Genomic DNA, 17,512 nt, shown 5'->3' on the forward strand with positions numbered 1-17,512 from the left:
CTCAGCCAAAGGGGCTGAGAGGGTCCAGAATGTAAACATTGTTATAAGGAAGAACCTGGCCTTTCAGATTCTTCCAGGTTTTCGGAATTGTAACTGGGATCTGGAGCTCTGGAGATTTCGTAGAGCTCTGGGTGGGATGAGATCTCCAGTCCTATGAAATGACAGTTGGAATTGGAAAGTGGCCTAAGTCTGTTTTCTCTGATTGCTTTCTCTAGGCTGATCTCCATACTCTTCATTGCTTATAAAGAAACGTCAATAAAATATGTGGAAATTTCCATCCAGATGGAGCTAATTCATCTCTTATTATAGTTGACAGTGCTGTTTTTTTCAGCATTTAGAAACAACCAATAGAAAGCCAGGTTTCGGAGGACACACCTTGTTGCTGCTACACTGTGACATAACAGCATCAGTGTAGGAGGGTATGAATAGACCAGCAGCCTCACTGATCCTCAGAGAGGAGTTTTCCTTAGTGCTGTGTGCTGCAGTTCGCTGTATGTGCTCTACAATGAGTGGCTCTAAGATTGTGGTTGCCTTATTCATTCTTTTCTGTTGGCAGATCCCCACAGCGGGGGGGTTTGTTATTTCGGAAGAGGAGATCAAATATAGCAAGGTTTCATGCCCTGCTATTCCATCTTTTGATACTGTGGCATATGCCACAGACATGAATATTGAGCTGCCTTGCCTGTGCATGCCAGATACAAAGACGCCTGTTATTTGGTATTATAAAGACACATTACGCAGTTTAAATACCAAACTGCTGACGACACCAGCTGGAAAAGCAGACGATTATGTGTCGCTCCATCTAGAGTCCAAGATCATCACCAGGTTTTATAGCTTGATCGTTCAGAAGGCTCGTGTAAAAGACTCAGGTCTCTACATCTGCGGAAGCAGTGATGGGCAATTCTACTGGGGGTATGATGTTGATATACAAGATTTCTCAAATGCTTATGTGGAATTTGAAGACCACCATCAACACCCTCAGCCAAACCTTGTCTCTGACCAACTGACAGCTTTCACTTCCTTTTGGGAATGGAGTCAGTGTGACCGCTGTGATGTTCGTGGGGAGCAACAAAAAGTTGGCCTTTGTTATGTCAGCAGTACCTATCTTGATCTAAGGTACCGGCTAACAGAGACCGGTGTTGCTTCCTGCGGCTCAGACGCTGTACCTCCAAACTTGAAAGAGCAGATTTCTTGGCGCAGACCTGAAATATTCTTCCGGAACTGCGAGACCCCCTGCCACAACAGGAAAGCAGGGGTTCTGGGCACAATTAAGTATTGGCTGCATAAACTGAACAAAATCAAGGATTACATCCCTTGGCTTCCCAAGGCTCCAACAGAACAACATACTCACACCTTGGGAAGCAGCCTTACTCTTGCCTGCCCAGGTGCCAAACCCCAAGATGCTGTTTCTTGGGATAAAGGCAACATAAACTTGTACAAGTCAGACTACTTCATTGGACAAGAGATGGCCAAAAGAATCTACATAGACCACGGCAATAATCTGAACTTCCGTTATGTCACTTTCAATGACAAAGCCACCTATTACTGTTGGTTGAAGGGACAGCTTCAAGCTGGCATTAAGCTGCTCATTACGACTGACCCGATACACCAGAGGAAGTTCACCGATGCAGAATCCTACCTTGCCCTGAAGATTATTGCCTACAGTTTTTGCATTTTTATCTCAATCTTTGTGGTTGTCCATTGCGTTAAATGCTTTGTCTACAATTTTAGGTGTTTCCCATGCATCTAAAATTAAAGCAACAGACATACCTCACAATAAGCAAGCGGCAGCCTCAGAAGATGGGATGTAGTGGCGCCATTGCTTAAAATGCTGTCTCTACCATTTTAGGTGTTTCCCATGAAGCTACAACTAAGGCAACATGTAGCAAGTGGCAGCCTCAAAAGAAAGATGCAATGGCGAGGCCTTTGGATATTGCCCTATGAAGTAAGGCGTTCAAGCTGGCATTCAACTGGCAGACTGGACAGAAAAGAGGAAGTTCACCAATGCAGGTTTCTTCCCCACCACAAGGAGCCTTGCAAGAAAGTCATAGAATGCTATCTTCAACCTTCATCTCACTTCTAAGATCCATCATCCCTCTTCTAAGAGGGAATCTACAAACAATGGGCAGCTGGTGGAGATTCTATGCTACCAGAGTCTAAAAATACATGCCAGCTGCTAATGTACTTTCTATGGATTCAATTCAGTTTGAATAAAAATGATTACATTTTATATATAAGTCTTAACAGTGTTTGTAGTACTGAAAATTCCCATTAAGGTTTCTTTGTACTTGTACTGAATCAAATGTTCGGGATGTTAGTATTCCCCGATATGGAGTTGTATCTCTTCTTGCAAAATTTCTAGGGCAGAAGAACACAACTAACAATTCTTTAGAGTAGCACTACCACTGAACCCCAGAGGAATTCTAAATAGAGTGTTTTTTTGTGTTCTCCTATAGTGGTGGGCAGTAGGTGCAGGAGAGGAGTATAAAGGGTATGATAGTGGGCAGTATAAGCAGGAGAGGAGTGTGAAGTGTATAGTGGTGGTCAATAGGTGCAGGAAAGGAGTGTAAAGGGTATGATAGTGGGCAGTATAAGCAGAGGAGGAGTGTGAAGGGTATAGTGGTGGTCAGTAGGTGCAGGAGAGGAGTGTAAAGGGTATGATAGTGGGCAGTATAAGCAGGAGAGGAGTGTGAAGTGTATAGTGGTGGTCAGTAGGTGCAGGAGAGGAGTGTAAAGGTTATGATAGTGGGCAGTAAAGCAGGAGACGAGTGTGAAGGGTATAGTGGTGGGCAGTAGGTGCAGGAGAGGAGTGTAAAGGGTATGATAGTGGGCAGTATAATCAGGAGAGGAGTGTGAAGGGTATAGTGGTGGGCAGTAGGGGCAGGAGAGGAGTGTAAAGGGTATGATAGTGGGCAGTATAAGCAGGAGAGGAATGTGAAGGGTATGATAGTGGGCAGTATAAGCAGGAGAGGAATGTGAAGGGTATGATAGTGGGCAGTATAAGCAGGAGAGGAATGTGAAGGGTATGATAGTGGGCAGTATAAGCAGGAGAGGAATGTGAAGGGTATGATAGTGGGCAGTATAAGCAGGAGAGGAATGTGAAGGGTATGATAGTGGGCAGTATAAGCAGGAGAGGAATGTGAAGGGTATGATAGTGGGCAGTATAAGCAGGAGAGGAATGTGAAGGGTATGATAGTGGGCAGTATAAGCAGGAGAGGAATGTGAAGGGTATGATAGTGGGCAGTATAAGCAGGAGAGGAATGTGAAGGGTATGATAGTGGGCAGTATAAGCAGGAGAGGAATGTGAAGGGTATGATAGTGGGCAGTATAAGCAGGAGAGGAATGTGAAGGGTATGATAGTGGGCAGTATAAGCAGGAGAGGAATGTGAAGGGTATGATAGTGGGCAGTATAAGCAGGAGAGGAATGTGAAGGGTATGATAGTGGGCAGTATAAGCAGGAGAGGAATGTGAAGGGTATGATAGTGGGCAGTATAAGCAGGAGAGGAATGTGAAGGGTATGATAGTGGGCAGTATAAGCAGGAGAGGAATGTGAAGGGTATGATAGTGGGCAGTATAAGCAGGAGAGGAATGTGAAGGGTATGATAGTGGGCAGTATAAGCAGGAGAGGAATGTGAAGGGTATGATAGTGGGCAGTATAAGCAGGAGAGGAATGTGAAGGGTATGATAGTGGGCAGTATAAGCAGGAGAGGAATGTGAAGGGTATGATAGTGGGCAGTATAAGCAGGAGAGGAATGTGAAGGGTATGATAGTGGGCAGTATAAGCAGGAGAGGAATGTGAAGGGTATGATAGTGGGCAGTATAAGCAGGAGAGGAATGTGAAGGGTATGATAGTGGGCAGTATAAGCAGGAGAGGAATGTGAAGGGTATGATAGTGGGCAGTATAAGCAGGAGAGGAATGTGAAGGGTATGATAGTGGGCAGTATAAGCAGGAGAGGAATGTGAAGGGTATGATAGTGGGCAGTATAAGCAGGAGAGGAATGTGAAGGGTATGATAGTGGGCAGTATAAGCAGGAGAGGAATGTGAAGGGTATGATAGTGGGCAGTATAAGCAGGAGAGGAATGTGAAGGGTATGATAGTGGGCAGTATAAGCAGGAGAGGAATGTGAAGGGTATGATAGTGGGCAGTATAAGCAGGAGAGGAATGTGAAGGGTATGATAGTGGGCAGTATAAGCAGGAGAGGAATGTGAAGGGTATGATAGTGGGCAGTATAAGCAGGAGAGGAATGTGAAGGGTATGATAGTGGGCAGTATAAGCAGGAGAGGAATGTGAAGGGTATGATAGTGGGCAGTATAAGCAGGAGAGGAATGTGAAGGGTATGATAGTGGGCAGTATAAGCAGGAGAGGAATGTGAAGGGTATGATAGTGGGCAGTATAAGCAGGAGAGGAGTGTGAAGGGTATAGTGGTGGGCAGTAGGGGCAGGAGAGGAGTGTAAAGGGTATGATAGTGGGCAGTATAAGCAGGAGAGGAATGTGAAGGGTATGATAGTGGGCAATATAAGCAGGAGAGGAGTGTGAAGGTTATGGTGGTGAGCAGTAGGTGCAGGAGAGGAGTGTGAAGGATATGATAGTGGGCAGTATAAGCTGGAGAGGAGTGTGAAGGGTATAGTGGTGAGCAGTAGGCACAGATAACCATGACAGTTTTTGCTAAAGAAGGTGTGTGGAGGGGCCAGTATATATAGGAAAGGATTGTGGAAGGTATGGTGGTGTGGAAAATATGAGAGCAAAGGAGAGGACTAAAGAGGGTATAAGAGGGGCAAGTATGTGCAGGGGAAATGTATTGAGGATATGATTGTCTTAGTACAAATTGGTAAAAAGGACAAAGTTACATGAATATGGAGAGTCCTAAAGAACAGTTTCACAGAATTAGGTACCAAGCTGAACAAATGAACCTCCAAGGTAGTAGTACTATTTACTGAAAAACTGCCAGTGCTGCAAGCCACACCAAAGAGGCAGAATGAGTTCAGGGAGGTTTTGGGTTCATGTAGAAATGGATCAACTTCTCGGTCAGCTACCGCCGGTTCTACTGCAGGGACCTTAATCGGGAGGGTGCATCTCTGCTGGGGGAGAAAATGGCTAGAAAGTCATAAAGAAGACAGCGTGGAAACATTATTAGCAAAAAATATTGTAAATCTTTGACAGCCAAATTATAATATAAGAACAAGAAATAATTAACTGCTAGGTGATAAAGCAAGAATATGAGGTATGTACATAAGTGTACACAAATGCAAGATACCTGGCAAATAAATAAATAAAATGGATGAATATATAAGCCTGGATAGACTGCTCACAGGCCTTGGCTGCAAATATCCGGGGTACACTTTCTTTAAGAGCTAAGAAATAGGGCTCAAGTGAGGTATTATGCAGGACTTCAACTATCCAGACATTGATTGCACAAATGGTATTGCACATTCAACTTAGGCTAGTCAGTTCCTGAACACACTACATGATAATTTTACGAGACAAGTGGTAAAAGCCCCATGTAGGAAAAATGATTTGCTCGATCTGGTGATTTCTGATAAAACAGAGCTAATTGCAGATGTAAGAATTAGGGACAACTTAGGCAGTGACCACAAAGCACAGTGCTTCAAAAAGCAGGAATGATCCCAAATAGTTTTAAAAATATATCAATTGTAAAAGGTTTAGATCTGTATGAGTAGGCCCTTTGAAGGACAACTATGTGACTTTGGTCCCAAATGACTTGGATAAGGCTAATATGTAAAAATTTTTGTATCAGTATACACACACACAAAAAAAAATTATAAGGGGGAATAACAATGCTATCACCAATGTAAGAGATGCAGCATGTGGTTGTCAAAAAACAGGGTTTGAAACAGGCTAAAGGAGTCAGCAGGGCCTGAGAACTTACAGCTGGAGTACTCAAGGAGCTCAGCGATAAGGTGCCCATACACTCTACAACCCTCGCAAGACTTTTGTCTTGCGAGGGTTGTAAAGTAATTAAAAAAACGTACGATCTGCCCATCTTGGACAGGCAGATCGTACTTGCGATCATCGCAAGCCCGCCCCCCTGTGGGGCGGGCTTCCGATAACTGCAATGCTGAACGGGCAGTGTGCGAGTGCGCACACTGGCCCATTCGGCAGTGATCTCTCGATCATGTTAAAAACCAGCCGAAAATCGTACAATTCTCGGCTGGTTTTCCAACATGCTCGATATACAAAAGTCGTGCAACCCTACATTAGAAACGGTCGCACGCCTTCCATACACTGCACGATTCTCGTACGATCGCGGGATTTCCCGTGATTCTCGTACGAGAATCGTGCAGTGTATGGGCACCTATAGTGATAGCCAAGCCACTCTTCCTGTTTTTAAGACTCCTTAATGACTGGAATGGTACTGACTGGCATAAAGCAAATTTGGTCTCAGGGTACGTTCACACGGAGGGGGCGTGGCGGGCCATTGAAATGAATGGCACCATAGCCACGCCCTCTGGCCGCAATGCGATCGCCCGCTCGGGATTGCAGGGCACATTGTGCCTGCGTTCCGGTCCGGTGCGCTCAAAATGCTGCAAGCAGGAATCGGGCCAGAACGCACTGCATATGGTGTGAACGTACCCTCAATATTCAAAAAAGGGTCTAGATATGTACAGTACCAGGGAACTAGAGACCAGTCAACCTAACATCAATAGTTTGTAAGGTGTTCAAGGGAATGCTGAGGCATTCTATTGAAGATTTTGTTTGGGAAAATGGTATTATATGTAATGATTAACATGAATTTAGGAAAGACTTCTCTTGTCAGTCCAAGCTGTTAGGGTTCAATAAGGAACTGAGCAGTAACCTAAATAGAAGAGCGGCAGTAGTCAGTAGACATAATTTATCTACATTTTGCAAAGGCATTTGACATCATGTTCCATAAACACCTAATTTATAAATTAAGATCCATTGGGTCGAAGGCAAGTACATATACATGGATAGAAAGCTGGCTTCAGGAATGAGTTAAGAGGGGAGTGGTATGCCTCTGAATGGGATTAGGTTGTGAATGGTGTGCCCCAGGTTTCTGTCTTGTGGCCAATGCTGTTTAATGGTCTTATAAACAACATTCAGATTTCAATTAAGAGTTCAATTTCTGTGTTTGCAGATGATACAAAATTGTGCAGGGTAATAACTACAGTACAGGTTGTAGCATCATGACAGGAAGACCTGAGTCAAATAGGGAGATGGGCGGAGACTTGGCAGATAATGGTTCATAGTTGAAAAATGCAAAGTTATGCATTTGGATGCTAACAAATTGCAGGCACGATATCCATCATGAGGTGCTGCAATGGAAGAATCAGTGATAGAAAAAGATTTGGGGGTCCTAGTGAACCACAGACAGCAATAGCATTCAATGTCAGGTGGCCAATAACAAACCAAGCAACCAAAAATACTCTGCATTAAAAAGGGTATTTATTTGAAGGTCAAATTGATACTCATACCCTTTATAAATCATTGGTTGTTGTGAGTCTCATGGTATATTGATAGAAGAGTGGTGAGTGCTGAATGCAGGAAGTAGACATGCTCTGCAGAGGGGTCAGTTTGGTGAAATGTTAGAATATAGGGGAGCTCTGATGGCAGGAGGTGGGGTTTGCTAGCTATCACAAAGGGGCTAATGAATCCCTATCTGATAGCATTAGGAGGGGACAAGTTCTCTTTATGGAGCCTATTAGAACCCTGATATCTCCTCTGCCCTCCAATACTGAGACGCCGCAGTATACAGCGAGCAGTATACTAAGACGCCGGAGCTGAAGCGGATCCCGACAATTAGGTCTGGATCCGCCCAGCTGCGTGACTGACAGCTGGCTCTGCCTATCTAGAGGCAGAGCCAGCTGTACCCGCCCCCTCCCCCGTCCGTTCCACCAGTCAGCGATAGCGGATGGGAGCGGGGAGGGGGGAATCCAGCCCCTCCCCTGTCACGGCAGAGAGCCGTGACAGGATCGAGAGGTGAGCGAACGCCGGTATGTGTTCGCTCACTTCCCGATCTACTGAGCCGACCTGTGACAGTTTCATTGTCACAGGTCGGCTAGAACTATGAGGTGAGTGAAAAGCACTCACCTCATAGTTCTCCTTTAATGTTTTAAAATGAAAGAGAGAAGCTGATTGGTTGCCATGCAGCTGCTCCAGATTTTACCTGCTCCAGTTTTGATAAATTCCCCTCAATGTGTCTGATAATATATGAGAAATCAGGATGATGTAAAAATGCAGGGGAGCTTTTTTATTACAATATATCCCATAAGGATCCATAGACTTCATTTTCCCATCTAGGAAGAGGTGCAGGCAAGCAACAAGTTGCTGAATTTGTTTGCCTTCCAGCAGGGGCGGATCCAGAGTCTATTCTTGGGAGGGGCACTGCCAGAAAATTACGTTTTGCTTACACAACGGTTAAAATTTTATTTAAGACGGTTTCCCGGCCAACCACAATTAAGCCGACCAAACAACATGCAGCCGGCTTCCCTGGCAATCAGGAAGCCAGTTGGCATGTCATTACCCGCTGCCGGCTTCCTGATTACCGGGAAGCCTGCTCCATGCCAGTGGAAGCACCGGTATTGGTATTCAGTATCGGCGAGTACCAAAAGCAAAATATCGGTACTCGTACTTGATACCGAAAAACCGTCATTGGTGCATCCCTAGTTTTGATTAAAACAATTTTTTGTATTGGGACGAGTAGATTGTCATGAAGGGCAAGTAGATTCGGCCCCCACTTTAGCCCTCGGACAAGTCGTTTTTAAAAAAAAAATTCCACACCCCTGATTACACAACAATGCAGAATACCATCAGCTATAGAGGACTACAATTTCCAGCAATACCATTATACAGCAATGCAAAATAGCATCAGCAATAGATGACTACAAATCCCAGAAATACCATTATACAGCAATGCAGAATAGCATCAGCAATAGAGGACTACAAATCCCAGCAATACCATTATACAGCAATGCAGAATAGCATCAGCAATAGAGGACTACAAAGCCCAGCAATGCAGAATAATATGAAGCTCTGGGTTCGCCGCCTGATGTCACCAGGGTCTCAGGATGGTTGTGCGGGCTCTCACCAGGGATCCAGAGAGTTTCACGGGTGCCTGTGGGTGCAGCAGAGGCGGCTCCCTAATTAGGCTCTCAGGTGGCCAATGCAGACTGTCAGGTGATCAGTGCAGGCTCTCTGCTGGTCAGTGCGGGATCCATAATAATTAGTGGTGGCTCTGTGGTAGCTCCCAGGTGGGTAGTGGGGGCTCCACTGTGGCCAGTGGGAGCTCCCTGGTGATTAGTGGGGGCTCTGTGGTGGCCAGTGGAGGATCCCTGGTGGCTAGTGTGGGCTCCCTGGTGTAGGCTGACCATTCATCCCTGATTTCTGGGGACAGTCCCCAGATTATGCAGCCGCACACCCCCCTACGCTCACTTGCCCTGCACGTCCATACGGGTGCAAGTTTTCCTGGCTCGGACGCAGACAGGATCCATCCTGTCAGCAGACGGGTACGCTCAACTGCACCGACGTGCAGGACAGGTGAGCGCAGGGCCGCGTACGGCCGCGTAGTCCCATAGAGAAGAATGGGGGCTGTGTACTAATCACATGCAGCACCTGTCCTTCCCAGGAGCTGCCCGATACGGCCGTGCACACAGCACGGAGCTGTATGTGCCGGCCAATTCCAGTGTGAATGAGCCCTTAAAAATGTCCCTGGATTTCAAATCACTGGTCACCTTACCCTGGTCGTCAGTGGGGGCTCAGGGGGGCCCTGGCTGGTAGTGAGGGCTCTCCTTTGGCCGCACCAGCCAGTTTGACCTTAGGTGATTATGTGTAATGAATTCCATGATATGGCCAGTAAGATAATAAACTATTGTGACTTTGCTAATTTAAAGTCATCAGTTGTACAAAAAATACAAACATAAATACAAATAACTGTCCAGGATATAAAGATTAAATACAAGCAAAATTAATATACCGTATTTTTCACTCCATAAGACACACTTTTTCCCCCCCAAAAGGCGGGCAAAAATGCCTGTGCGTCTTATGGAGCGAATCCCCATCGCCCGACGCCGGGAACATGCAGTTTCGGGCGTCGGGCGAGTATTTTTTTTGTACATTTAGCCCCGCTCCTTTGGGGGACCCGTGACCACGGCATAGGAGCTCATCATAGAGCTCATAGAGGAGACGAAGGATGTCTGTTCTTCGTCTGCTCTGTGTGATCACTGAGACCGTGGTTTTTTGAAGCCCGTGGACGTGCATCAAACTTCCCCCTGTGAACAAAAAAAGTGAACCGTGAAATCACAGCACACAAAAAACGTGCACAAGGGTGCAAGGTCCTTCAAAAGAAGGGACCTACTTTCCCGACCCCCCGGGGCGCAAGGCTCCTGACAGGGGTTGAGACTGGTGGTCCACCAACCCGAAGGCCGTGGACTATTTCCTATGGGGACCTGCCGTAACAGGTCCCCCTCAGTACTAGGCAAGTGGGATCTCCCGAAGAGAAACCCACCTCCTGGGTGGGAGGAGACAGAGAACCCCATTCGAGGCACAGAATCTCCTCCCAGCGTCAGGAATAGGCCCCGAAGAAACCTGCACCTTTCGCATCTGTGGGTCAAATTTAAAATAAAAAAGTGTCAATCGTGCATATAGTGCTTAAATAAAGCTAAAGTGCCAGTGCACCACTCTGACAGGCCTTAGGGGCCGGAGTGCAAAAATATTGCCCCAGACTAGCCATAAGGCTAATCACAGCGCCACCTGTCTCAGCTGTCACTAACTGCAGCTGTCACAGAACCCTACCCTCCCTGCGTCCTATGGTCCGGTGCGGCTTATGGAGCGCAAAATATGGTAATTAAAAGTATGTCTGTATAAGGGCTAATTCACCCCAGCCCCACGCTAAAATGGTCCATTTGGTTGGACCATGGCTGGTAACTGCCGTTGGTTGGCTAACAGTGCCTTGTGTTGTTAAGCAAGACACTGTTTACATTTTTGTTTTGGTTTACACAAACTTTACAAATACATGGAATTTTGCAAATGAATGCCTAACTGTATTAAATGGGTGTATTTTCTGTCAGCATTCATTTCAGCTCAAGGAAGCTACTAATTAGGACACAATGTTAGTGGTAGTCTTTACTTCCTGGGGACGTTGTTTGACCTTAGTAAAAATCAGAGCATTGCGACCATTATTTTGTGGTGTGGAAATTACAGAGGTCTTACAGCTTTCTCCAGGAAGTTCAACCACGTCAGCTAAAAAGTGACATTGTTTTATAATTTTTTATTAGCTGTTTTTTTGGGTTGAAAAAAGTTATTTATCCATCGCAAAAGTATATGTAAGTTTTGGCAAAAATGTAGGTTTGAGAATAATCAGAGAACTATGGGTGCCATTAAAAATGCCTGTAAAATTGTTAAATACTCATGTGCAACGTGTCATGTTTACCTGGGGAAAAAAATGAAAAAATATATACCGGTATATATATTTTAATGTTTACCATAATAAACCCAAAATATACTCACAATCACTGTACATTCCCTATCTGTTAGGCAGCCTGTGTAGTTCTAGCAGCCTGTATTGCTGGCTGTAGCCCTGACTGGTAAGGGTTAATTATCCTGCGTCTTGCTGGGTGCAGTACTAGTCTAGGCAGCTGTGGCTTAATTAATCTAACCACACACCTCCAGCTCTGGGATTGGCCTTGTTGCTGGTGGCGCCTTATTTAAGCATCATAAGCTTGTTCCCCAATGCTTGTGATAGTTCTGGCTATACAAGCCATGTGCTGTTGCTGCAATCCTGTGTATGGAAATCTTGTCTGTCTTTGGTTCTGACCTTGGCCTGTTCCTGGATTATGCTTTGTCTTCTGTCAGCCCTGACCTCCGCTTGTGCCTGGATTACCCTTTGCCAGCCCTCCACCCTGACCTCAGCTTGTGCCTGAATTACCCTTGCCAGCCACCAGCCTTAGACCTCAGCTCATCCCGGATTACGCTCTGGTAGCATTTTTCTCCCTCTGTTTGGTTCGGCCTGTGGCATCACCTGTTCAGAGCATATAGTTTAAGTCCTGGGGGCATCCAAGTACCGGTAGGCATGCTTGCCTTATGGGAACGGCGGCTGCTATAGGTGAAACAACTCGTCACTATTTGCTCTGACAGCGTGCGTCCACAGCTGGTCCTGACACTATCAATGAATCTAAACCAAATCCTTAACTTGAATCTATCCAAAAATAGAATACTAGGCAAATATATTTTTTTCCTGCAATTGAACAATACAGTACTCCCATTATAATGGAGCAGATGCCTGAAAAAGTTATTTTTGCATCAATAAGATTACTTTCAGGTTAAAAGTTTATTGAAAGAGGTAGCCACAAATCCGAAAGAAATACTTTTTATAAAGCGCACAGTAAGCTTGAAAATGATTGGCATTTCCCACCAATCTGTTCACTTTTGATTTGATCTCACAAAATGGCGGTATGATTTTTAATTTTTTTCATGTCGTTTTTTGTAATTCATTTTTTTAAATATCCCGCCGGTTCCTCCCCCCCTGTGACGCGTACGCTCGCAAGCGACGGAACCCGGAAGACGGCATCGGCCGCAGAACACAGCGCGGCTCGAGGGACAAGGTAAGTAAATGCTATGCAGCTTTCCCGAATGTAGCTCGGGGTTACCGCTTATGGTATGGAAAAGTAACCCCGAGCTACACTTGGGAATACCGCCAGGGAGGTTAAAACAACTGGTGATTGCTAAAATATTGTTTCAGCAAATTATCTAAATAAGTGTATAGTCCTCATAACCACAACCCCTAAGCGTAAAGCTCAAACAATCTAAACCTAAGCCTTAAAAAAACCTGCCCATGTAAGCCTTGGCTGGTCCCCCCCTTCCCTTTACTGCTTAAAGGAGAACTATGGGATTCGGGCTTTTCCCCATAGTTCTCCTTAGGGTAACGGGAGGACACAAACTAGCTCCCTCCCGTTACCCTAAGCTCAGTATACCGCAAGCTACAGCTCGCGGTATACTGAGACGCCGGAGCGGATCCCAACATCGATGTCTTTTCTGAGCAGTACATTGGGCAGCAGTGGAGAAGGGGGCTGTTTGGTAAAGTAAAGACCAAAATCTGGGGGGTGCCTACACCAGTAGTTAAACCACTACCATGGTGGGGTCCTAGACCTATATTGCTAGGACCCAGAAGACTCTACTCTGGTCACTCTGTTAACTGAGCTTTATACAGCTTTAATAACCTCTGTATACAGTTTACAGCGGTAGTAACCTCTGAGCGTTTAGGAATCATCATGCTAATGATATCTGCAGATGTTGGGGGTACACTGTTAGGGCTGTGGTTATGGCCTGGAATATGTCATGTTTAGCCCTTTTCTGCCCTTTGCACCACACTTGGTTTTTGGGGGGAAGAACACAAGGCCATTAACATGCCCTAGTAGACAGATTCTTGATGTTGCAGGAAAGCTTTCCCGAACTCAGCCACTGCATCCCACTGCTTTGTTGAAATACCACTGTCCTATGGTTAATCAAAAGGTTTTACTGTTCCCCGCCGCTCTAAATAGAAAAATCAAAATGTTTTGGGGCCCATAGCATGATCTGATTCTCTGTCCCACTATTATGTCTAATCAACAGTGGCCTTAAGAAGCAAGAACCTCAATACTTTGGGGGCAATATACTAAAATACAAGGAAGTTAACCACTGTTGGTTTAAAATGTCCCACCACATAAAAGAGAAACTCCTGTTTTTTTTTATTTCCCCCCCACCACAATTAGTCGTTTGTCCTCAGCTTTACTTCTTTATTGCTTTAGTAAATTACCCCAACTGTCTCGCTAGGCAGCCCTGAAAGCATGATTGTAAGAACGGATCACTCCCCTGCTTACTTGTCTCTGCTGTAAATAGCTGAATCATTTATGAACACTAAATATATAACACGTTGAGGGTATGAGGCCATTTTTTACTTCACTTTTTATCTTTTTTTAAGACATCTGTTCTTTCTAAAAGCAGGAAGGAAACTGCAGGATAATAAACATCTTCTTCTACTTGCTTGTTTTTCCACATGAATTGAAAGCATTATGCTGTATTTCCTTTGTACCTTCCTTCCTGTTTTGAAGTTTTGATCCAAATGGTTGATCTCTTTCTATGTTGTAATAAAGGGTGAGGAGATGAAACATGCAGGGTGTGGTTTCATACATTCAATAACATGTGGAAATGCAACTAGAAAAAGTACGCCTGAAGAATAAATTAAACTGCAAGTACTGTTCAGGGATCAATGCCAAACAACAAGTGAAACCAATCAAAGAGCTACTAATACATCCCAGAAGGGCTCATAGGGGTGCAAATACAAGCTTATTGGCATACAGTGCATAATACATGTGTATTTGCAGGTGCCTGGGAGCCCTAAGCTTTGCTGAAATTAGAAAGTTGTATAATGTATTGCTGGGATTTGTAGTCTTTCTACAGCTTGGAGTCAGTGGCAGAACTACCAGGGTCGCAGAAGTTGCAGCAGGGCCCTGGGCACTGTCCTAAAATCATTAGTCTCAGTCTGTATTGTTTTAGAAAAACTGTCACAGTGAAACTAAAAAAATAAGTATTATAATTGGTATTGGCGAGTACGTGAGGAAAAGTACCAGTACATGTGTCACGTACCTTGGTATGAGCCTGAAGTGACGAGGAAGGCCTTCCCTTGCTGCTCTCGTCTGAGCCCCACTGGAGATGGAACAGTAGTTATACAGACAGAGAGGGGCACGAGTGCCTGTGGCTGGTATGACTGCTTGACACACTGGATGTGCTGATGCTGACAACAGGACGCTAGAGACAGCTGGTGGAAGATGGCAGATCAGACGACACTTGTGTGAGGCTGAAGCGTAGTCAGGGAAAAGCCAGATCGGTAACGTGCGGTCAGCGTGGTACAAAAGCAAGTGACAGAAGCAGAGTCAGGAACAGGCCGGGTCATACTATAGTGAGCAGAATGGTACCGGATCAGGAGGCAGGAGAATGGTCAGGGACGAGCCGAGGTCACAAGGCAGGCAGCAAGCAGACAGAGTCAGGAATCAAGCTGGGTCAAACAGGTATCAGAAGCAGAAACACAGATGCAGGTTACAGCTGAAGATCTCTCAGCAAAGTGCAGACGCAGGAGCCATCTTTAAATAGCCCGCCTGGTGCCAAGGACATGCGTGTGCACGTTATTTGCGCGCGTACGTGCATGTTTTCGCGTATGCGCAGTACTAGCGGCACCGCGCATGTGCTGACTGATGCACCCTGACAACATGTACTCGGTCTCAAAAACATGATAAAGGTACATCCTTAATATTATGGTACTATATGGGGGGGAGGCTGTATTGTATGTATGTGTGAGGAGGGGTGAGCTGCATTGGGGAACTGCATAACTTATGCAAAAAATCTGGAGGTGTAGTTCACACCACACAGGTGCATTATAATGTGCACTTGCTGGTGTCAATAGGCCCTTGGTGTATTGGTGCACCGTAGTAAACATGTGACTTATATTTAATATATCTTCCGTCATGGAAAAGTGATTACTCCTGTGTTCATTCAAGAGGTTGGTAAACATGAGAGTCGGCAGCGACACACAGGGGCCACAAAGAGGATTACAGTGCAGGCAGAGGGCAGGGACGAACAGTGACAGGCAGGGGACACTGCAGGTAGCAGAGCCGTGGTATCAGCAGGGAAAAGCGCGGTCACATTTTTTATGAATGGCTTTGATCAGTGGCTTGTCAGTCGCTGATCACAGCTACAGTATTCATTTTGATGAAGCAACCATAAGCTTTTAGCAGGAGGGAATGCAGAGGATGTAAGGATTATTGACCAGGAATGGAAGCAGCCCTGTCACGAAGTAAGCCTTACATGGGATTGTAGAACCCCACCGCACCCACAACCTATAAATACATTAAAATATATGACAGAATAAATAAAAAACTATACAAACGATATGAGTGGAAAATATTGGCCGCGGCCCTTTATTGGGGTTAAAAGCAAAATATAAATTCTTTATTTAAATTCAACAACACTAATATATAAACGAATGAACTTTTAAAACCAGTTAACATAAAGTAGCTCAGTCACCCAGACTCGAGCCATACTCATCACCAGTCCAATATAACATTAACACTGTCCACCCACATATGTGGGCGACAATACCCCCAAAAAGGATAGCCGCGACGAGGGAGGGTGGGGCAAGTTGTGTTGCAGACGATCACTGCTGAAGAGAGCTTCTGACCGTAAACATTTAAAGGTGAGTCCCACAACTGATTGGTTGTTTACTTTTCCCTCCAAAACTTAGGTAACTAATCACGACCACCTTATTTCCAAAGATCTTCCTAGCGACAGCAATCTCCAGGCAGAATTGACATGACACTATTAAGGGCACCTGGAAACAGACAAAATGGGAAACCAGAAACAGCCCAACGGAAAATTCCAGAAGACTGTACCTTATCGTGACTAAAACTATTGTTGGATTAAAATAATAATTTAATTGAATTAAGTGGGTGCAGGGGATGACACAATCCCATGGGGCCACTTCATTATATTTGTGGCCCTGACATTCTTTGAAGCGAAAGAGTTAAAACAAGCATAACAGATACAAGTGTGAAATGTATTAAAATTGGATGCTTTTTCCTTTATTTTTAAGTTCTATAAAATAGTTAGGAATCTGACACTTCGGGGAGTGTTGGATCCTAATATCTTCTAGCTCCTCCTGCAGCTGTCACGCCACATACAAGCAGCTTCTGCTTTTGGTGCTCTACGTTGTGCGACATAAGGAAAGGGGAAATCATCGAGGGGCGATATTTCCCCTCGATTTCTCTCATATGTGCAAGACTAGCTTGAAACCAGACCAGGTTTTGGGGTGTACTTTTGGTCTGTGTAATCCAGTTTGGGTTTTGTCTCACCTTGTCGATTGATTGATAATTGATTATCCAGATGAGATAAAAGGGGAAGGCTGGAGCATGAGGATGCTCTGGCCTGGAACTCAGAGAGTCTTCTGAGAGATCTGCAGTTTGGGCACTTTGTGAGTAAAAGGTTGCTGGAAAAGCTTTTGATTTGTGAGGTGGCTGGGAGAAGCTCACCACCTGTTAGAGAGGAACGCTGTTTGTTCAGTTAGAGCCTGGATGGCAAGGATTTTTTTGTTTGTTTTATTTTGTTTTGATATTGCAACCTTTTAAATAAAACTGACCAAGTCCCCAAGGAAGGTGATCCCCATATGTGGAACATTCAGCTATTCACTCACTGATGTTTGGCTCCTATGAGAATAGGAGGGAACGGCAGCGAGTGAACTGCCTGGCGTTCGGCTCAGCCGATTCAGATGTTGGATCGGCTGAGTTGAATGGGCTCTTCACTTCGGCTCAGCCAAACCGAAGTGAAGTGAGCTGAAGTATGGCTGTTTTCAGCCGTACAGGGCTAAAGTGATAGCCAAACAGCGTTCGGCTCCTTTCACTTCGGTTCTTCACTCGGCTGCCTTTGGCAGCTTAGTGAATAACCCCCGATTATATTTTCTGAAAGACAGGCTGAAGCCAGGATTCAAACTTTTGACCTGGTTTTTATGGGCTT

At 45.1% G+C, this 17,512-nt stretch overlaps 1 protein-coding gene across 1 annotated transcript; it reads left to right on the top strand.

Moving 5' to 3' along the window:
• Positions 1-505: 505 nt before the first annotated feature.
• On the top strand, positions 506-1,750 carry LOC108804243 (Ig-like V-type domain-containing protein FAM187A). Its single transcript, XM_018575992.1, has one exon. It carries the CDS (start codon positions 506-508, stop codon positions 1,748-1,750), a length of 1,245 nt encoding a protein of 414 aa, XP_018431494.1.
• The last annotated feature ends 15,762 nt before the right edge of the window (positions 1,751-17,512 follow it).

This window comes from Nanorana parkeri, unplaced genomic scaffold (genome assembly GCF_000935625.1).
Source record: "Nanorana parkeri isolate BGI_ZX_2015 unplaced genomic scaffold, ASM93562v1 scaffold55, whole genome shotgun sequence".
NCBI classification, from domain to species: domain Eukaryota; kingdom Metazoa; phylum Chordata; class Amphibia; order Anura; family Dicroglossidae; genus Nanorana; species Nanorana parkeri.